Source organism: Camelus ferus, chromosome 4 (assembly GCF_009834535.1).
Source record: "Camelus ferus isolate YT-003-E chromosome 4, BCGSAC_Cfer_1.0, whole genome shotgun sequence".
NCBI classification, from domain to species: Eukaryota; Metazoa; Chordata; class Mammalia; order Artiodactyla; family Camelidae; genus Camelus; species Camelus ferus.
This window is the reverse complement of record NC_045699.1, coordinates 59726813-59743998: the sequence shown is the minus strand read 5'-3', so window position 1 is coordinate 59743998 and position 17186 is coordinate 59726813. Positions and strand designations below refer to the sequence as shown.

The 17186-nt window shown below is 45.4% G+C and overlaps 1 protein-coding gene across 9 annotated transcripts in view; it reads left to right on the top strand.

Moving 5' to 3' along the window:
- ASTN2 (astrotactin 2) overlaps positions 1-17186 on the top strand; it is an 800822-nt gene that overhangs the window by 279616 nt on the left and 504020 nt on the right. For all 9 annotated transcript variants that reach the window (XM_032478291.1, XM_032478290.1, XM_032478299.1 and 6 more), the window contains one exon: positions 451-558. In XM_032478291.1, coding sequence (XP_032334182.1) covers positions 451-558 — 108 coding nt within the window. The remainder of the gene's footprint in view (positions 1-450; positions 559-17186) is intronic.

The following is a 17186-nucleotide window of genomic DNA, read 5'->3' as shown; positions in this document are numbered from 1 at the left end:
ATAGTAAGCACTTGACTGAAATGTGTGTGAAATTAAGTTGCCTGGAGTGTTTCCTTAGAGGCTGGATCATCATAGCAATATACCTATCAGTTACTCAACACCCACCCCAGCCGGCAGGGTCTTTTTCGTATCTTATCTCCTTTAATCTCCAGAGCAACCCCACAAGCTTAATAGTGATGGTCCCTGACTTGGAAAGAAAGAACCCAGGGCTCAGAAAGATGAGGCATCTCCTCAAGGTCACACAGCCCCGAGGCTGCCAAGCCCATAGTTAGAACCCAGATCCACATCACTGCAGAGCCTGAGCTCCTCCTGTAAATCATGCCGACTCCTGGGTCCCTTGGGATTTACAGAAAAGGGTCTGGGGATGGGGTTGCTGACCTTTGGGACGGATGAGGGATTTAATAGCTTCTGGAGGCCTGTGATGACAGATGGATTGTGCTTCCTGCACAGGGGGCATCAGCTTTGGGAGGACCAAGGGGACGTCGGGTTCAGAGGCAGACGACGAAACGCAGCTGACGTTCTACACGGAGCAGTACCGCAGCCGTCGCCGCAGCAAAGGTAATGAAGTCCTTGGGAAGGTTCCAGAACCAGGGTTTTAGGAGGAAAACCTGGGAAGCAGATTCTGTGCTTCTTGACAAACCCTGGATTTTCTTCAGCCTGGTGCTGATCCAGTTAACCCTGAGCTTGGCATTCAGTACCCTGATTGCCCATCCTTTATTTGCTTTCTTTCTTACCCCATTTTTTCAAAGGATTTGGGGATTTTTTTAAGTTTATGCAGTTTTTTACAAAAAAAATCATCACAATAGAGAATCAGATGGAAAGGAAAATAGGAGTAAGGAAAGTTATTCAAACTCAGCTCAGATGTGTGCACGGTAATCCATGCTGTGCTGTGTTGTGAAGTTCTTACAAGGAGCTGACAGCTTAACTCAGAGATTCTTAGCAACCAAAGTGCAAAAGGTAACGTACTCAGCAGTAGAATGCACAGGGTCTATGTGATAAAACCAGCATTTATTCAGGAAATGGTGTTTATCTGACACAGAGACCAGACAGAAAGTTATTCAGTTGGTTTCTATAAACAGGACTCCTTGTGACTCTCTAGACAGTGTGTTTTCAGCGGACAGAATCAGTGTTGATACATAATTTTTTTTCTCACAATGCCACTTAATGTCAGGATATGTCAGAATGCTGAAGTGGAACCCCCTTAAAGAGCTAGACCTTGTGGCCGAGGTCCATCGTTCTCTCTGGTAAAACGTGCTCTGGAGAGAAAATGGATCATATGTCAAGCAGTCACCTGGGAATAGGACGCCTCATCCTTGAGTGTTTTAGAAGGATGACAAAGTAGCAAGTTCAAGATTGCAATCTTGGGAGAGAACTTAGGGTGCAAACATGTATTCCATGCCAGTGATTAAGGGCAGATCCATGGGCTTAGACCAGGCCCTGGAGAGAAGGGAGGTCCTCTGACAAACATGATGGCAGCTAATGCAGGCATGTGGCAGCCTGTGCCCCCCACCACCACCACCTCCAGCTCTGCACAGAAGTGGGCTGAGGATGTACCTGTGGTAGAGGAGAGGAGGGGAAGTCTTCTTCACAAAACAGCCCTACCCATGTGTGATGGACCTTCAATAGGCATAGATCACATAGCTTCTCTGGGTGCCTTTGGCTGCTGGGCAAGTTATCTACCCACCCAATACATCAGTTTTCTCTTCTGTGAAATGGGCCTTGGAACTGTCTCATTGACTCAGAGATGAATTTTGGTTCTGTTTAAAAATGTATCATGGCACCTGATACATACTAAGGGCACATAAAGTGGACATCATTCATGTTCTTTCGGTTCTGTTTGTTGCTTTCCATATCTCTCTACTCCTGGTGCCTTTCACCACAAAGGCCCTGTAAGGAGAGTGTCTCCCTTGACACATCACCTGGGATGGCCTTGCAGCCTCTGCAGATGTTAGAATAAGTGGGCCTGCCTCTTACACTTCCCATGCCTCAGCTTTCTGGTGTCTGCTGCATTGGAAATTTAGAAGTTGGTGATGGATGATTCTTGACCTGTCTTCTTCCTCTCCCAGTACAACAGCCAGAATTAGGGCTGGGGAAGTCGGTGGGTCTCCTCTGCAGGACCGGGCTCTTTACAGCTAACTGGAAAAGCATCCATCGTTGAGCGTGCCCCTCGTAAACTGGAGTTAAACTTAAAAAAGAAAAGCAAAGGCAAGCCGCAGGACTTGAGATAAGCAATTTGGCCCAGTACCTCCATACACTCCAAAAGGCAGGGCTGTGTTTCCAGGATGACAGGGATGCCATGGGCTGTGATGCACCCCATGAACACACACACCTTCCTTCCCTTCCCCTCCTGCCAGTGGAAAACAAAAGCTGCTTCGTCCCTCTCCTCCACTTACTGTCCACTAATAGCAAGTCCCTCTCCCTCCACCTCCGGTCCCACCACATCTTTCTCCGTCTCCTCTTCTTTCTCCATATTTTGAATTTGTTTGCTTGCGTATTTCTTATCAATCTTACTTCTTTTTTTTTTCTTTTACTCTTCTCCTTCCTCTCTTCTTTCCTCCCTCATCTGTCACTGCTTCCTTCTCCTCATTCTTCTGTCTTTTCTTTTTTTGTGGGTTTCTTTTTATTGTTTTATTGAGGTATAGCTGATTTACATTGATGTGTTAGTTTCAGGTGTCCAGCGAAGTGATGTAGTTACACATACATAACTGAAAATGTAATATATACTTTTCATTATAGGTTATTACAAGGTATTGAGTATAATTCCCTGTGCTCTATAGTAGGTCCTGGTTGTTTAGCTCTTGTATATAGTAGTGTCTTTTTTTTTTCTCTCCTGTGTCCCTCTGTCTTCTTCTCTCTCCTTTTTTTGTCTCTTCTGTTCCTCCCTCTCCTCCGACCACTCTGCTCTTTTCTTCAGCTATTTCCTAGTGAATCCTTCCTTCTTTTCTCCTTCCCTTATTTTCTTCCATAAATATGTCAAATACTTGTTAAGCACCAACTATGTGTCTGACACTCTTCCAGGCAATGGGGACAGAAACCAAGCAACAATTTTTAAAAGCCCTGCCATCGTGGAGTTTGTATTATATCAAAATATAAACATATGAGATGGTGGCCAACGCTAAGGAGAAAGAGTACAACAAGGGAGGGGTTTGAGGGAGTAAGGAAGGGACTGCAAGTTTAGGTTCCCTGAGCACGAGTTACCTTACTTTTCTGCAGGGTCACAGAGAAAGCACTCCTGACACTGTGGTTGGTGTTGTCAAGGTTATTGCTTCTGTTGCCACTGCTGCTGTGGTTGGTTGTTTGTTTAGCATAGAGGGTGAACTTGGTCTGGGCAAAGCCTCTGCTCCAGCCAGATGAACTAGAGCCCAGTACCCAGGACTGTAGACACCACGGTCACCCGGGAAAGACTGTGACCTTTCCCTGTTTCATATATATTGTACAGGAGTCGGGGCACCTTCAGTGCTCATTACCCTGATGGGAAAAATGTATGATGCAGAGGTGAGCTGGGGGAGGTTTGGGAGCCCTTGAGGGTGAGAGGGAAATGGAGCAGAGTATTAAGAGCATGGATTCTGTGGCAGGCTCCCTGAATTTAAACCCCAGCCCCTCTGCTTACTAGAGATGCCATCTTGCACATGAACCTTAGCCTCTCTCTGTGCGTTAGTTTCCCAATCTAAAAAAAAAAAAAAAGCGGACAGGAAAAGTAAAGCCCGGAGGGTTTGTTCTAAGGATTACAATTAGTGAAGCATGTAGGTGGGGTTAAGGAGGGGGAGAAGAGGTCGTGGTGGAGCCAGGCTGCCGAGGAAGAAGCACCCTAGGACTGAGTGTGTGCATGAATCTCAGATCTGCTGCCAACGTGTGGTGTGACCTCAGTCAAGTTACACCCCTGATCCAGGCCTCTGTTCTTACCTGAACCTGGGAGAGTTTGGCCTCTGAGGTCCCTTCTCACTCATGCCAATGGGACTGGCTGTGTGTCTGGAAATGTATCTGGCTTCCCACTCCCTTGCAGCATGTCTGCCCCATACCACCGCGCCTTCACTGGCCAGTGCCTCTCCTTTTTCCTGGTTCTCTTTTTGGAGAAGGTGTCTGTCCCTGGCATGAGAGTAGCCTCTATCATCCATCCTGTTTCACTGTGCCTTCATCCCCAGCCTGCCTGAACCCCCGTCATCCCTGCCCATTTCCCAGCCTCTGCTACCACCATCCCAGCTCTTCTTTAGAAAATGCAGTGAGTCAGCAGTTCCCGCTGGTCTGCCCGGGGCCATGCAGGCCAGCCAGGCTATGACCCAGAAGAGACGATAAAGTACAATGAGGTAGAGGGAGAAAGAGCTGAATATACCAGGAAAGGCGGACCCCTATGCTGTTTGCAAACAGAGCTCCTAGCATTTGAAGTCCATATTAATTCACCATCTGAAATCCATCTGAAAATAGGATCTGGATTGTGTTCCCCAAATCTAGGGCCATGTGGGCTTGGATCGAGGCATTTGACTGTTGCTGTCTTTGAAGTATTCAGAGGAAGCTGGGACTCTTGGGTTACCCGACAGTGACAGGAACAGTGGTTTCTAGTCCTAGACTTGTCACCAGCTTTTTGGGTGAGTCTCCAAATCACTGCCCCTCTCTGAGTCTCACTTTCCCAATTGACAAGAAGAGATGTTCAATCGAAAATCAGTAAATTCTGGTTAAGGTCTTCCTGAGGGTCCTGCTGGGGGCCGAGTCGTGCTGGGAAAGATGTTAGAAGACTTTGGAAGACAGAGTATAACCAGATGTTATCCCAGCTTGGAGGGAAAGGAAAGAGATGGAGGAACACTGGAGATATCTGAGAGGGCTTCCTGAAGGAGTCGAAGCTGAAGAGTGACCTGGGCCCAGACTTGACTCTGTCACTATTCATCCACATAACATGAACAATGATCCTAACATTTCCGTCTGTAAGACAGGGTAGCAATGCCTCCCTCTGAGGGTAACTATGGGGATTGAATGGGAACTTGAGGATCTCCTTTATAACTATAACTCCTGGCAACAAGATCTCTTTCTTCATGACCACCATCCTAATGCCTGTCCCCTGCATCGTTTGCTTAAAAGCGATGAAAATCACCTTCTCAGTGGTCTCACTTACTGTTCCTAATCCATTCTCAACCCTGCAGCCAGAGTGCTCATTTTAAAAATGTAAACAGGAATCATGTTGCTTCTTCTCTGCTTAGAATTAATCTGTCCTTCTGCATTTGGGGTGAAATGTGAACTTCTTGCTGCACCTCCGAGCCCCTGAGTGGTCTGGCCACGTGCATCTCTCCAGGGCTTTGTCTGCTCTGCTGCCCAGGCCTCTTCTCCAGCACTCCCCCGTCTGTCCTGCCAGAACCTTCGCAAAATGTTCTCTCCTGGAAGGCTGCCCCCTGCCCTCCAACTCACTCCCACTCACTCTGACATCTCCACTTAAATGGCGTGTGTCAGCTAAGCCATCCCACACCCTGTTTCCCTGTTTCATTCTGCACCCGCTTCTGTGCTGTTCCCTCGGCTGACTTCATCACCCCTGTAATTTTACATTTACCAACGTGTTCTCTGGGCAGTGTCTGTACCCTCCACTGAACCAGAGGCTTCACAAGGGTAGGCACATAGATTGCCACTTCTACCAGCTTTCCATCCCCACACCAAACACAGAGATGGGTCCATATTTTTAATTCAACTTTGGGTTCATATTTTTGAACAAAAGAGTGATAAATGAATGAATGAAAGAAATTCCTAGTCGAGTGCTCGAATTATTACGCGTGCTCAGGGTGGATGCTGGTTTACGGCCTGGCCCCTCTTGTTTTCTCTCACTCCATCTCCAGTTACTGGGACCAAAAAAAAAGGTTTCCTCTCCTTTCCCCTTCTTTTTACTGCTCCTGGTGAATGGAACTGTGGCCTCAGCCCTGCCCGTTCTTCCTCTTCAAGGCCATCAGGGAGGGATGTGCTTAGTAGCTGGGGGAGGGCCCGGGTACTGGTGCTGAAAGCCCACTCTGCCTGGCTTCTTTGGGCGCAGGTGGACCGAGTGCAATTTACTGGGATGTGACAAGTCTGGGAAGGTCCCTGGCAGAGAAGGATGCACCCAAGGCTGATGGTAGAGAGAGGACATGGAGCGGGAGGAGAAAGGAAACACCTCACCGTTTTTTCCTGCCTCGGTCTCTCTCATTAGCATGTCCCATGGGAGAAATAAAAATGGCATTAGATTCAGCCAGACCTGCCTATGAATCCTGACTTCTCTTCATCTGCTTTTTGTGGCTGTGGATCGGCCTTTAACCTCTGGGGCACTTCTGTTATAGAAAATAGAGCTGTGGGCACTGACCTCACAGAATGAGCGAGTCCAGAGAAGGAAGGTTCCAGGACTCACCCAAAGGTGTTCGAGAAATTTTGATTCTTTCCCGCTGAAGTTCCCCTTCCCTTGAACACAGTCTGCACCCCAAACTAAATCAGCTAAAATCTCATTTTTGGCAGTGAGATCTACTGGAAAAGATATTTATGATATAGTCTGAGAATCAGCGCTAGCTTCCCTGAGTCTTGGGTTCTTTGTCAGGGAAATGGGACTGCTATTCAAAGGTGTCTTGGGTGGCCAGGTAGAACCCCCTCCCAAAGCAAAGAGCTGGAGTAATCAAGATGGTGAGTAAGCAGAGAGGAAGAAAGAAAAAGTGACTGAGAAACAGAGACCGAGAGACCACAATATGTGTGTCTGGAGGGATTTCCCTAGTCAGGAACCAGCAGCCTCTCTTTGTAAATGGTTAATTAATGAACGTTTCCAGCTTCGCAGGCCACGCAGTCTCTGTTGGAACTCCTTGACTCTTCCACTGTACCTTGAAAGCTGCCACAGACACAGGAATGAACATAAATGCATCCTAATAAGACTTTATTTTCAAAAACAGATGCTGGTCCAGATTTCACCAGTGGCTCGCAGTTTGCCGAGCCCTGACCTAAACTGTCCAGAAAGCACAAGTGAAATCTCGCAGTGCTTTGTGAAATGGATCTGATCTCATGTCTTCACGGTCTTTCTGCCTAAAGGAGTCTCTTTGCCAAGCAAAGAGTTCTACTTTTGGCCAAGTAAATAACCACCCAATCCATCACTTGTTTGACGTTTGCCAATTCTGATGGCATTTGACAGCGTTAACTAATTAAGGAGTTGATACGACAGGTTCCCACTGGGCAGAATTTCACCTCTATTATCCAGAGATGACACTACATCCAGCAGAAGACACTGGACTCACAGTCAGGAGATGTACAGTCAAGTTTGTACCCCCGACCACTAACTCACTCAGTGACCCTTGGCCAGCATGTGCCCTCTTGGAGCCTCAGGTTTCCTATCTATGAAACAAAAATATTTACATCTCATTTCATCAAGTCCAAAGCTCATTCTAGTCTAAACGACATTTAGGGAATGAGCAACCTTACTAAGCATGATGCTGGGCAGTGTGGGCAATGGGCCCTGGGCCCCCAGCCTCCGAGTGGTAATAATTTCCTTGGGGGGAAATCCAGCTCACACAGAGGAGCGATGCTGATCAGGATAAGCCAGTGTATAATTGTAGGTCCAGATGAGAAGTGCAGATGGCTTGTCCAGCCCCAGGCACAGTGCTGAGCAGAAGACAGAGCAGCCACAGCTGCAGCTGATTCCAGCAGGGAAAGCACCCAGCATGGACTTCCCAGCCTAGCTCTGCGAGGGTGGCTGTGTGGCCTGGGGCGAGTCTCTCTCACTCTCTGGACCTCTGCTGGTTGCTCAGCCAGTTCGAGAAACCCAGGTTATGTGATTCCCAATCCCATGCACTTTCCTCTAAGCTTTGTTGACTAGTTCCCAAAGAACCAGGGCATAGATGCCTCCTGGTTTGAGTTATTTCTTTGTTTTTAGTTGCTTGTTTTAATTGGACAGTTCTTAAGCTGAGGTTTTCTATAGTGATAAGAACTATTGAATTGTAGGCAAACCTTGCTATGGATTTGTGTTTTTTTTTCTTTTTGATTCTCCCCTGCCAAAACACACACACACACACACACACACACACACACACACACGCACACATATGCACACACAGAGTTTAATCATGTTTTAGAGGAAAATGGACAAGTGAGGGAAAGTTCAAGCCATATCTGAGAAGAGGAGGCCTTTGGGGATGGAGAGTAGGCGACTGTTCTGAAATATAATCTGAGAATGCCTGGATGGAGCAGAGACCCCAGGAAGGGGGAATGGGGTGGGATGAAAGCTGAGCGTCAACAGAACAGAACCTGCCAAGTATGAGGGCAGAGGACATGTTTGATTTATTGAACTCTCTCTACACTGGTCTATGCTCTTTATATGCACCACCTTATAGAATTCCAGTAATACCATGGGAAGGGATTATTTTACTTCTGTTTTATACCTAAGGAAACTGAGACTTAGAACACGTCCTTGAGACTGCCATGAGGTGAGGGTAGCTGAGATTTGGACTTAAGCTCTTTGGTTTCAAAATCTGGACAGACTATTATATGATTGAGATAATGCGAGTGTGTCCCTCAGTACCTAGCACTAGATCTATATTAACAAGACAAGAGGTATGTACACATGTCTGTGCTGGTACAGAAAGCTTGATCTGACTTCTGAGAACATCCTGGTGTAAGCTCTGTAACCCTCCACAGAGCTTCAGTCCAGGAGGGGCTAGGACCAGGAGTAGGGGTGGTCAGAACTAGCTCAGACACTGAGAAGTTAGTTCAGTGTAAAGGAAAAAAGGCAGCATCCTTGGGGACCCACCCTACCAGGGCACTACTGCCAGTGAGGGTCCTGGTATTTGGTCAGGGAGGAAAATACATGACAAAGAGATCTTCTAGTTTCCCACACCCATTTGTGAGAGCCAGTTTTGCTCATTATTCCCAACTCTGCTATGAGTCAAATCATTTTGGTAGCTTATAATCAACCATGGTGGAAGTATTTACACTAGGGAAGTTGGCAAACGCTGCAATGGAAGCTTCTCTTTCCTCCTAAGAGAGCCCACTGTTAAATATTTACCATCATGCTAGTAGGAACTGTAAGAAGTAAGATTTTAGCCACAAGCTCAAGTGCACGGACTTCTTTCTAGAAATTGAGTAATCCGGAATCTTTCCCAGAGGACAATGCAGTAGGCCTGGGACAAAGCAAACTACCAAGTTCAAGGCTCTAGGTGGAAAATCTCTTTCCAGGAACAGAAGACAGGGTCAGCTGGGGAGGCTGGATATTTAAGGCCTGTGTAGGAGATTGGAGACTCTGGGGCAGCCTACTTGAAGGAATGATGAGTCCTAGAATCTGGGTCAGATCAGAGCCAATGGCAGCGCAGGTGTCCTCAGCTCTGTGGTAGAAAGGAACATCAGAGCTGGGCAGTCCTCTGGCCTAACTGAACCTCAGAGCCACATGGAGAACTTAAAATACAAAACACCAGTTCCAAATGCTTATCTCGGACTCATTCTATGGGAATATCTGGCCAAGAAAGGGGTCTGGGTATTGGTATAAAATCCTTTCCAGATTCTAGTTTTGAGCCAGAGTTGAGAAAAACCGCTCTACTATATCCTTGACGTATTAGCCAACAGTTCATCCCTGTTCCTATTCTGGCATTGGCTCCCACCGAGGGTATCTCCCTTGCCCAAGCCAGGAACTTGATTCACAGTTACAGGATGAATAACAACTTATAGCAACCATTTATTGAGTGTCACTTCTGTGCCAGGTCTATTGTATATTCACCAATCATCCTCTGTGATCTATTACTGTCCTTGTCTTTCTATGCAAAAGAATGGAACTAAAACCAGGCAGAGTAAATTCTCCAAGGTCATAGAATCAGGAAGTTGCAGGGTTGAGTCTGGAACCCCATTTCAGTTGTTTCCAAAATCTGTTGTCACCATACCTCAGTATGACCCCCCTAGGGGAGTCATATAGATTTTATCTCCTTCCTCTTTCCCATAGCTCATGCCCTGATAGTTAGCTGTTTGTGATTTGTGTTAGGTGGATACCTTCCTCCAGAAGGTTCCAGCAGCCCATGCAGGCTTTCTGGACAGATTCTAGTTTCTCTCATGAAGAAATGAGAATGGAAGTTTGGATTTCTGTTACTGAAAGAACAGTAAAATGCAGAAACCTACCTTTGATCCACACCTGCATTTGGCCCTGTTTAATGTGGCATTAGAGAAGAGGACATTATGTATTCCGAAATTGTTATAGGCTAAAAAAGCGCCTGTCTGATGTCTCTCTTCTCTCTCTTCCCTCCAACCTCAGAGGAAATAGACATTATTTTGTTGTTGTTTTCGTTGTTTTTTCTCTTAAAGGTCCCTCCCAGACTACCTGTCCCCAGTCTGCAGAGACATCAAGCACTCTTGGCAAATGAGGGTTCCTGGAATGCAGTGAGGGAGCCAGACAACTTCAAAAACTCCCTCCCCAAGCTCGTGACGGTCCCTAAAATACTATTTAAATTGTTCTTCTTTCTCCTACTCCTTAGTGATGCCAACCAGCTCAGCACCTGACAGCCCAGCCTCCAAGGGAGGGAGACAGCTGTCAGGAATCAAATGGGAGACCAAAGGCGATAAAGCAAACATGTCGTTTTTAGTTGCTTACACTAGCGAGAAGGAATAATCAGTCTCTCTCGCTTTCTTGTTTTTCAACTAGGCTCAGCAGGATTTCCTCCTCTTTTCCTTATGCTGAGGGATTGTGACTTTCTGCTTCCCGTCCAAGCATGAGCGCTCTGTCATCTCCTTTTTTTTGCAATCCTATGCGATAGCTGGGATTCTTCTGCCCTGCAAAACTCTTTCCTAGATAAAGAGGTGAAATGACCAGTCGTGATTGCGGGCCGTCTACCAAATGCCCTGTGAAATGCTTGTGTGCACGACCTTATGTATTCCTGACTCTTAGTTTAGGTGATCCTGGACAAGTTAGTTTATTTCCCAGGCTTCAGTTTACTTTTATGAAAAATGGAGGTGAGAATCCCATTATAGGATTTACGTGATGATCCAACAGAACGATGTGTCGCTAGAATAGAAGGTACATGAAGCAAGATAATGAGAACAAGGTAGGGAAGGGTGAATTGACCCAGACTGGGAAAGGCTTTGAGTGTCAAGTTCATTCATCTATTCATTCATTGAATCAACTGATGTTTACTAAATATCTAATTCTGTTGAGACTCTATGCTAAGGACCAGGTATATAGTGGCAAATAGACCAGTAATGTGGCTGCCTTCATGAATCTTATAGTCTTGCCAGAGAGGAATGGGGTGGGAGGGAGGACTTCACAAATAAACGCATGAAGGAACAATCATTTCAAACTGTGAGACGTGCCTGTGAAAAACATGTAGGGGAACTCGTATAATGGGGAATGTCATGAAAGGCATCTTTGAGGAGCCAGTATTAAAGCTTAAACCTGAAGGATGGATGGGAGGTGGCCGGTACCAAGAAAACACATCTCCACGTGAGTAGGAGAGAGCTTGAACTTGAACCTATGTGAAGTGCAGAATCCAGGAAGGTTTCTGAAGAAGAGAGATCCATCACCTTGTGCCTGTTCTAAGATCACTCTCTCCACGGTGGAGGAACTGGAGGGGGCCAGACTAGAGGTGGGAGACCAGTTAGGATGTATTTGAGGTAGAACGTGGTGCTCTGGGAGACCGTGGGACGGGATGGCTGCCAGGGACAATTAAGATGCAGTTAGAGGGGATGACTGACTCTAAGACAGTGAGCCACTGAGGATTGCTGAAGATGAGCATTGGATTTAGGCATGGGGGCTGGAGAGAATCACAGCACCAGGGAAGGGAGGAGCAGCAGACCTTCAGGAGGGAGAAGGATGAGCTCAGCTTTAGAGCTGCTGCCTTTGGGGTACCTATAGGACATCCAGACAGAGGCACTGCCAACCAGATCTGAGAGATCTAACTGGGAAAAGGGAGTCAGAGTCAGCACTCTGTGGCTGTGTATTAACTTTGTGTTTCTGCATAACAAATTACTACAAACTTAGAGGCTCCACACAACATACATTTATTATCTCACAGTAGTTCTATAGGTCAAAAGTCCAGTTATGCCTTTGCCAGCCTCTCTGCTCAGGGTCTCAAATCAAGGCATTGGCTGGGGTTTTGATCTCAGCTGAGGCTCAGGGCCTTCTTCCAAGCACACGTGGCTGTTAGCAGAACTTGTTTTCCTATAGTTGTATGATAGACATGCCTGCTCTGTTGTTGCTGTCAGCCAGGGACCATTCCTGTAGCTGTATGATTGACATGCCTGCTCTGTTGTTGCTGTCAGCCAGGGATCACTCCCAGTTCTTATAGGTCACTGTAGGCCCTTGCTCATGGCCCCTCCATGGCAGTTCATGGCATGACTGTTGCCTTCTTCAAGGGCAGCTGGAAAGCATCTCTTACACTTTGACTCCCTTCCCTCAAAGCCCCAGTCTCTTTTAGGACTCATTAGATTTGGCCAGACCCATCCAGGGTAAACTCCTTTATGATTAATTCAAAGTCAGCTGCTTTGGAAACTTAATTTTATCTGAAAATATCCCTTCACCTTTCTCAGATAACATATCTTAATCAGGGGGGGATATCCCATCATATCCAGAGACCTACCCACATTCAGGAGGAGGGGAATGTTCAGAGTATGTATCTTGGGGGAATATTGGGGACCATTTTAGGATTCAGAGCCTGTCCCCCTATTGGATGGTAAATGAAGTCATGAGAGAAAGAGGCTATCTACGAGAGGGAGTAGACTGGAAAGTGAAGAGTTCGAGGGTGTTCCCCTCAGTCACAGATTCTGGGTTGAAAAATGTCCATCTCGCAACATCTCAAGTATATTTGAGGTGCTTCATGGGGAGGAATACAGCTCAGAGGCATTTGTCACAAGAACAGCCTAGAGGCTGTGGGACTCAGGGTTTCAGGTGAGATCTGTAAAACTAACTCAGCATGCATGAGCATGTGCAGTACCCCAACTTCACAAGTCAAACCCATTCTGTGTTGGACTGGAAAAGGACTTTTCCTTCATGGATTCTGTTGAGCAGATTTGCTAACCATTTGCCTCTTCTAATTACAGTGGATTTTGGAAAAAAAGTGGGGTCAACTCTGGTTCTTGTACTCAAATGCTGGGGAACCTTGGGCAAGTCTTTTTGGCTCCCCATCCATTCAGTTGGGGAGTGGTGTTTGAATAAATTATATCTGAGTCCTCTTCAAGCTCTGAAATTCTATGCTTTGATTCATTGAACACACATTGTAGATTCCAGGAAAAGTGTGGCTTTGTTGGGAGTCAGGGGTTAATTAGACATGGTTCCAGCCTTTGAGAATCTCCTCCTCTGACTTCTGTCCATGGAAAAAGTCAAGACCACTGACTCCTAAGCTCATGTCTCCGCAATGAGGACACTTAGGGAACTGAGATGTTTCAGCAACATTGGGAATGGCATGCTGATTGTTTTTATCTTTTTTTCAGCAATGCAAAATCATGTAATAATTCTACTAGAGGAAAACAGAAAGGAGCAAGAACCTTCTAGACCAAAGAGCTTATTTCATTTCTCTCACCCTCATTTACATATATATTTTTTCTCATTGTTGTAACTGTAATCAATACACACATTTGCATTTCACTTGTTTTTTTAAATCAAAATTATATTATGACCATATTTTTCTCATGACACTACCCATTTTTCATGACACTCTAAACCTGAAGATACTCATTGTAGCATAATCTGTAATATTGAAAAATTAGAATGAGCCTGAGTGACCAGCAATAGGGAAATGGCTAAGTAAATTATGATCCATCAACTTGATGGAATATTATGCAGCCAGATAATTGTCAAGAATGATTTTTTAAGAAGGGCATGATTCACAAACCATGATGATTACTTCTGAGGACAAATAGAACAATTTATTTTAAAAAATGTGAGAGAATAGCAATATATTATATATGTATGTATTTGTTTATCCTTTTGTTTATCATTTATGCTCTGCCCATCCCCCAAAAGGATTTGAAGGGAGTGGACTTGCTGGAGCCTAGTGTGCAGTGCTTAATTCATGGTCTTTGAAGCTAAAAGTCTAGTTGTGAGTCCTGGCAGAGTGATCTTGGGAAGATCACTTTAACCCACTGGCTTCTGCTTTCCTCAGCTCTGTCATGGCATGTTTTAGCTCTTTCTTCTAAGAGTAGTTTTGAGGTTGAAATGGAATAGTGTAAGTAAAGCACTCAGCACAGTTCCTGACGATGGTAGGTGACGGACAAATGGTGGCATCATGTCTGCCCACTTCCCTTTACACACTGGGAAACTGTGTCTTGTAGCAGCCAAGTCTGATGATCTCAAAGGTTTACTACATCTTTAAATCGATTTTAAATCTTGAAAAACATTGCCCATCCCTCTTTCATTATTCATTCAAACCACTGTGTGTCTGGTCTTGGGATCCCTAGAGGTGTGAAAGCATTTCATCTTTACCTAAAGAGGGAAAAGTAAAAGAAGGAATGAAGAAGAGTCAAAACTAAATATCCAGGTGGAAAGGGTCCTGGACCATGAGAATGATATCCTTGTACCCTGTCCTTGAATGATGTTTTGAGGAAAGCTACTTTCCTCTCTTAGTGTGGTTCCCAACCCTCTGTACATAGGGAACATGTTTGGGTTTAAAAAACAAATACCTATCTGTGGACCTCAGCCCAGAGTTTTATTTAGGAGGCTTGGGGTAGAGCCGGGGCATCTCTGATTTTTTAATAAAAGCTCTCCAGGTGCAGCCATGGTTGAGAATCGCTGCCTTAGGGATCTTAACCAAAGAAGGGTAAGACTGATGGTCCATGCACTCAAGGTATTTTTAATCTGGCAGAGCAAGTAAGATATAATGGAGAATAGCAGATCCATCAAATTCAGTGGCCTCGGTTTCCCTCTGTAATCTCTCTGTAACCAAAATAGATTATAATTCTATGGTATCCTTGGCTCTGCAATTCTGTGATTCTAATGGAAGGGTACTTTTTGTTTTGTTTTAACAAATGTAAGATAATGTAGTATTAGCCATGTGCTAATGGCTGAGAAGGTTTAGAGTGAGGCATTGGCATATGTAGGGTCCAAAAACCAAGGATGGTTCTCTAGAAAAGGAAAATCTTGAAACACACATCTAAAGAAATCATTTTCTTTCTGGTGGAGAAACTGAAAACAAGGAGGCGAGAGACTCCTCCAGTCTCCAGAAGAGATCTCCAGAAGGTATTCCATCATTTAAGTCCAAGGTAATTTCAGTTCACGAAACTTATACTAGAAGCCTGCTGTTTGGATCCTGGGGGGATACAGAGATGAGCAAGGCAGTCTTTGCCCTGTGGGTCTCAAGTCTGGTTGGTGGATAACCAAATGGATAATTTAATAATAGAATGTGGAAAAGACTATGATAGAGGGTGCAAGTGGATACTGTGTTGGCACAAAGGAAGAGCACCTGACCAGCTTGGTGGGATCAGAGTAGGGACGCTGGTATAGGAAATACCTGAGTTTTAAAGAACCAGGTGGTATTGTTGATGGGAAGAAGGTCGGAGAAGACTCTTCAGACAGAGGGAGACTGTGAATAGAGTGAGATCAAGCAAACTGCCTGGCATAGTGTAGGCCTTCAAAATAATTCCTGTTGAAAAAGAAGGGAGGGAGGGGAAGGAGGGAGGGAGAGAAAAAGGAAGGAAAGAGGGATATGTTTAGTTTGTTTCATTGAAATATAAAGTTTGAGGAGCAGAGAGCTAGAGGTGACATTGGCTGAGTGATTTGGACTTTATCATGATGACAGCGAGAAGCCGTCAAAAGATTTCAACATAGAAGTGTTGTTTTCAGATTTGTGTGGTAGAAAGGTCACTCTGGATTTTATGGAAGCTGAGATAGAGGGGGACAAGAATGGGGTAAGAGAGAGCAGGTAGAGGAGGCTGTTTCAATAATTCAGCATCTGGCCTAATGCTGGGGCAGTGGGGATGGAGATCATCTCCTTTATTACAGGATGTAGTCACAGGCCACACCCACCTACCTGCTTCACTTGGGCCAGCCCATCACCATGGCAACAGCCTCTTTAACATCCCTGGCCAGAGAGAGCGGTAACAACTCTTACATCTGTTCCTGGAGGTCCTGCCTCTATATTTTTTTTCTTTCTTTTTCTTCTTTTTCCCCCCTTTGATTGTATCTGATCCAGCCTCACTGGGTAATTGAGTGTTTGAGAGTGAAAAATTATCTCAGCAGCTTGGCCCTTATCTTGACAGCGAAGCAGCACTTTTAATTTAATTTTGTTCAGAGACGCATGGGTAACAAATTTCACTAATCGCCCGGCTGTCGCCTTCCGCATGGTAACGAGCCGTTTGTTACCAGGCAGCCCAGTGTAAATACGTGTGGGGGAGCAGTCAGGGGACAGAGACAGGGGTTGGGGAGGAAGGAAGGGACAGCTGCAATCAATATTAGCCAGGCTGGGACTCTGCCATTGGGTGTAGAATCAGGGATGGAAGCCCGGCTGTGTAACAAAAAGAGAGAGGCTTAAGAGTTAGACTCACTGGGGCTCCTAGTCTTGCTCTGCCTCCTTCTATCTGGGTGCAACCTTGACCAAGCAGCTTCACTCTCTGCATCTTGAGTTTCCTCTCTGTAAGGTGGGGATGTTAGTATTCCCTCCCTACTGGGCTGTGAGGGTTAAATAAGAAACAGTACAGTAAATTAATAACACCCTAAAGCATCATGTCATGACATTTTCGGCTCTGGTAAGGACCTTAAAGGAAAAACTCTGGCCTTCTATCCAATGTTTAAATTTCTTTCAGAACATCAGCTCCAGACTGTTGTCCAGCTTTTGCTTGCATTCTCCAAGGATGTGGCACTCACTCACTACTGAGGCAGCCAATAGCCCAGATTCTCAGAATTGTCTTGCTACACCGGTGTGAAATAAGCAATCCTCAAGATTTCCACGCTACACCCTATGTTAGCCCCAGCCCTTCCTCTGGACTCTTTGCAAAGAGTACATTCAAATCTTCCATTGTAAAGAAGCACCCTCCCCCGCCCCAGATTTGGATGTGTTTTCTTGTATCCAGATAAAAATACCCAGAGGAAATCAGTGCTGAAAGAGCCCTTATCAGTCATATGAACAACTTTGCATTTTACATATGAGAAAACTGAGGCCAAGAGGGAGGAAAATAAATTTTAAAATAGCCGTTATGTATTGAGTGTCCATTGTAGGTAAAGCACATTATCTGTGTTCTCATTTAATCCTTGCAATGCAAGGTCTTATCCTGATTGTATCGATGGGGAAACTGAGGCATGGAGAGAC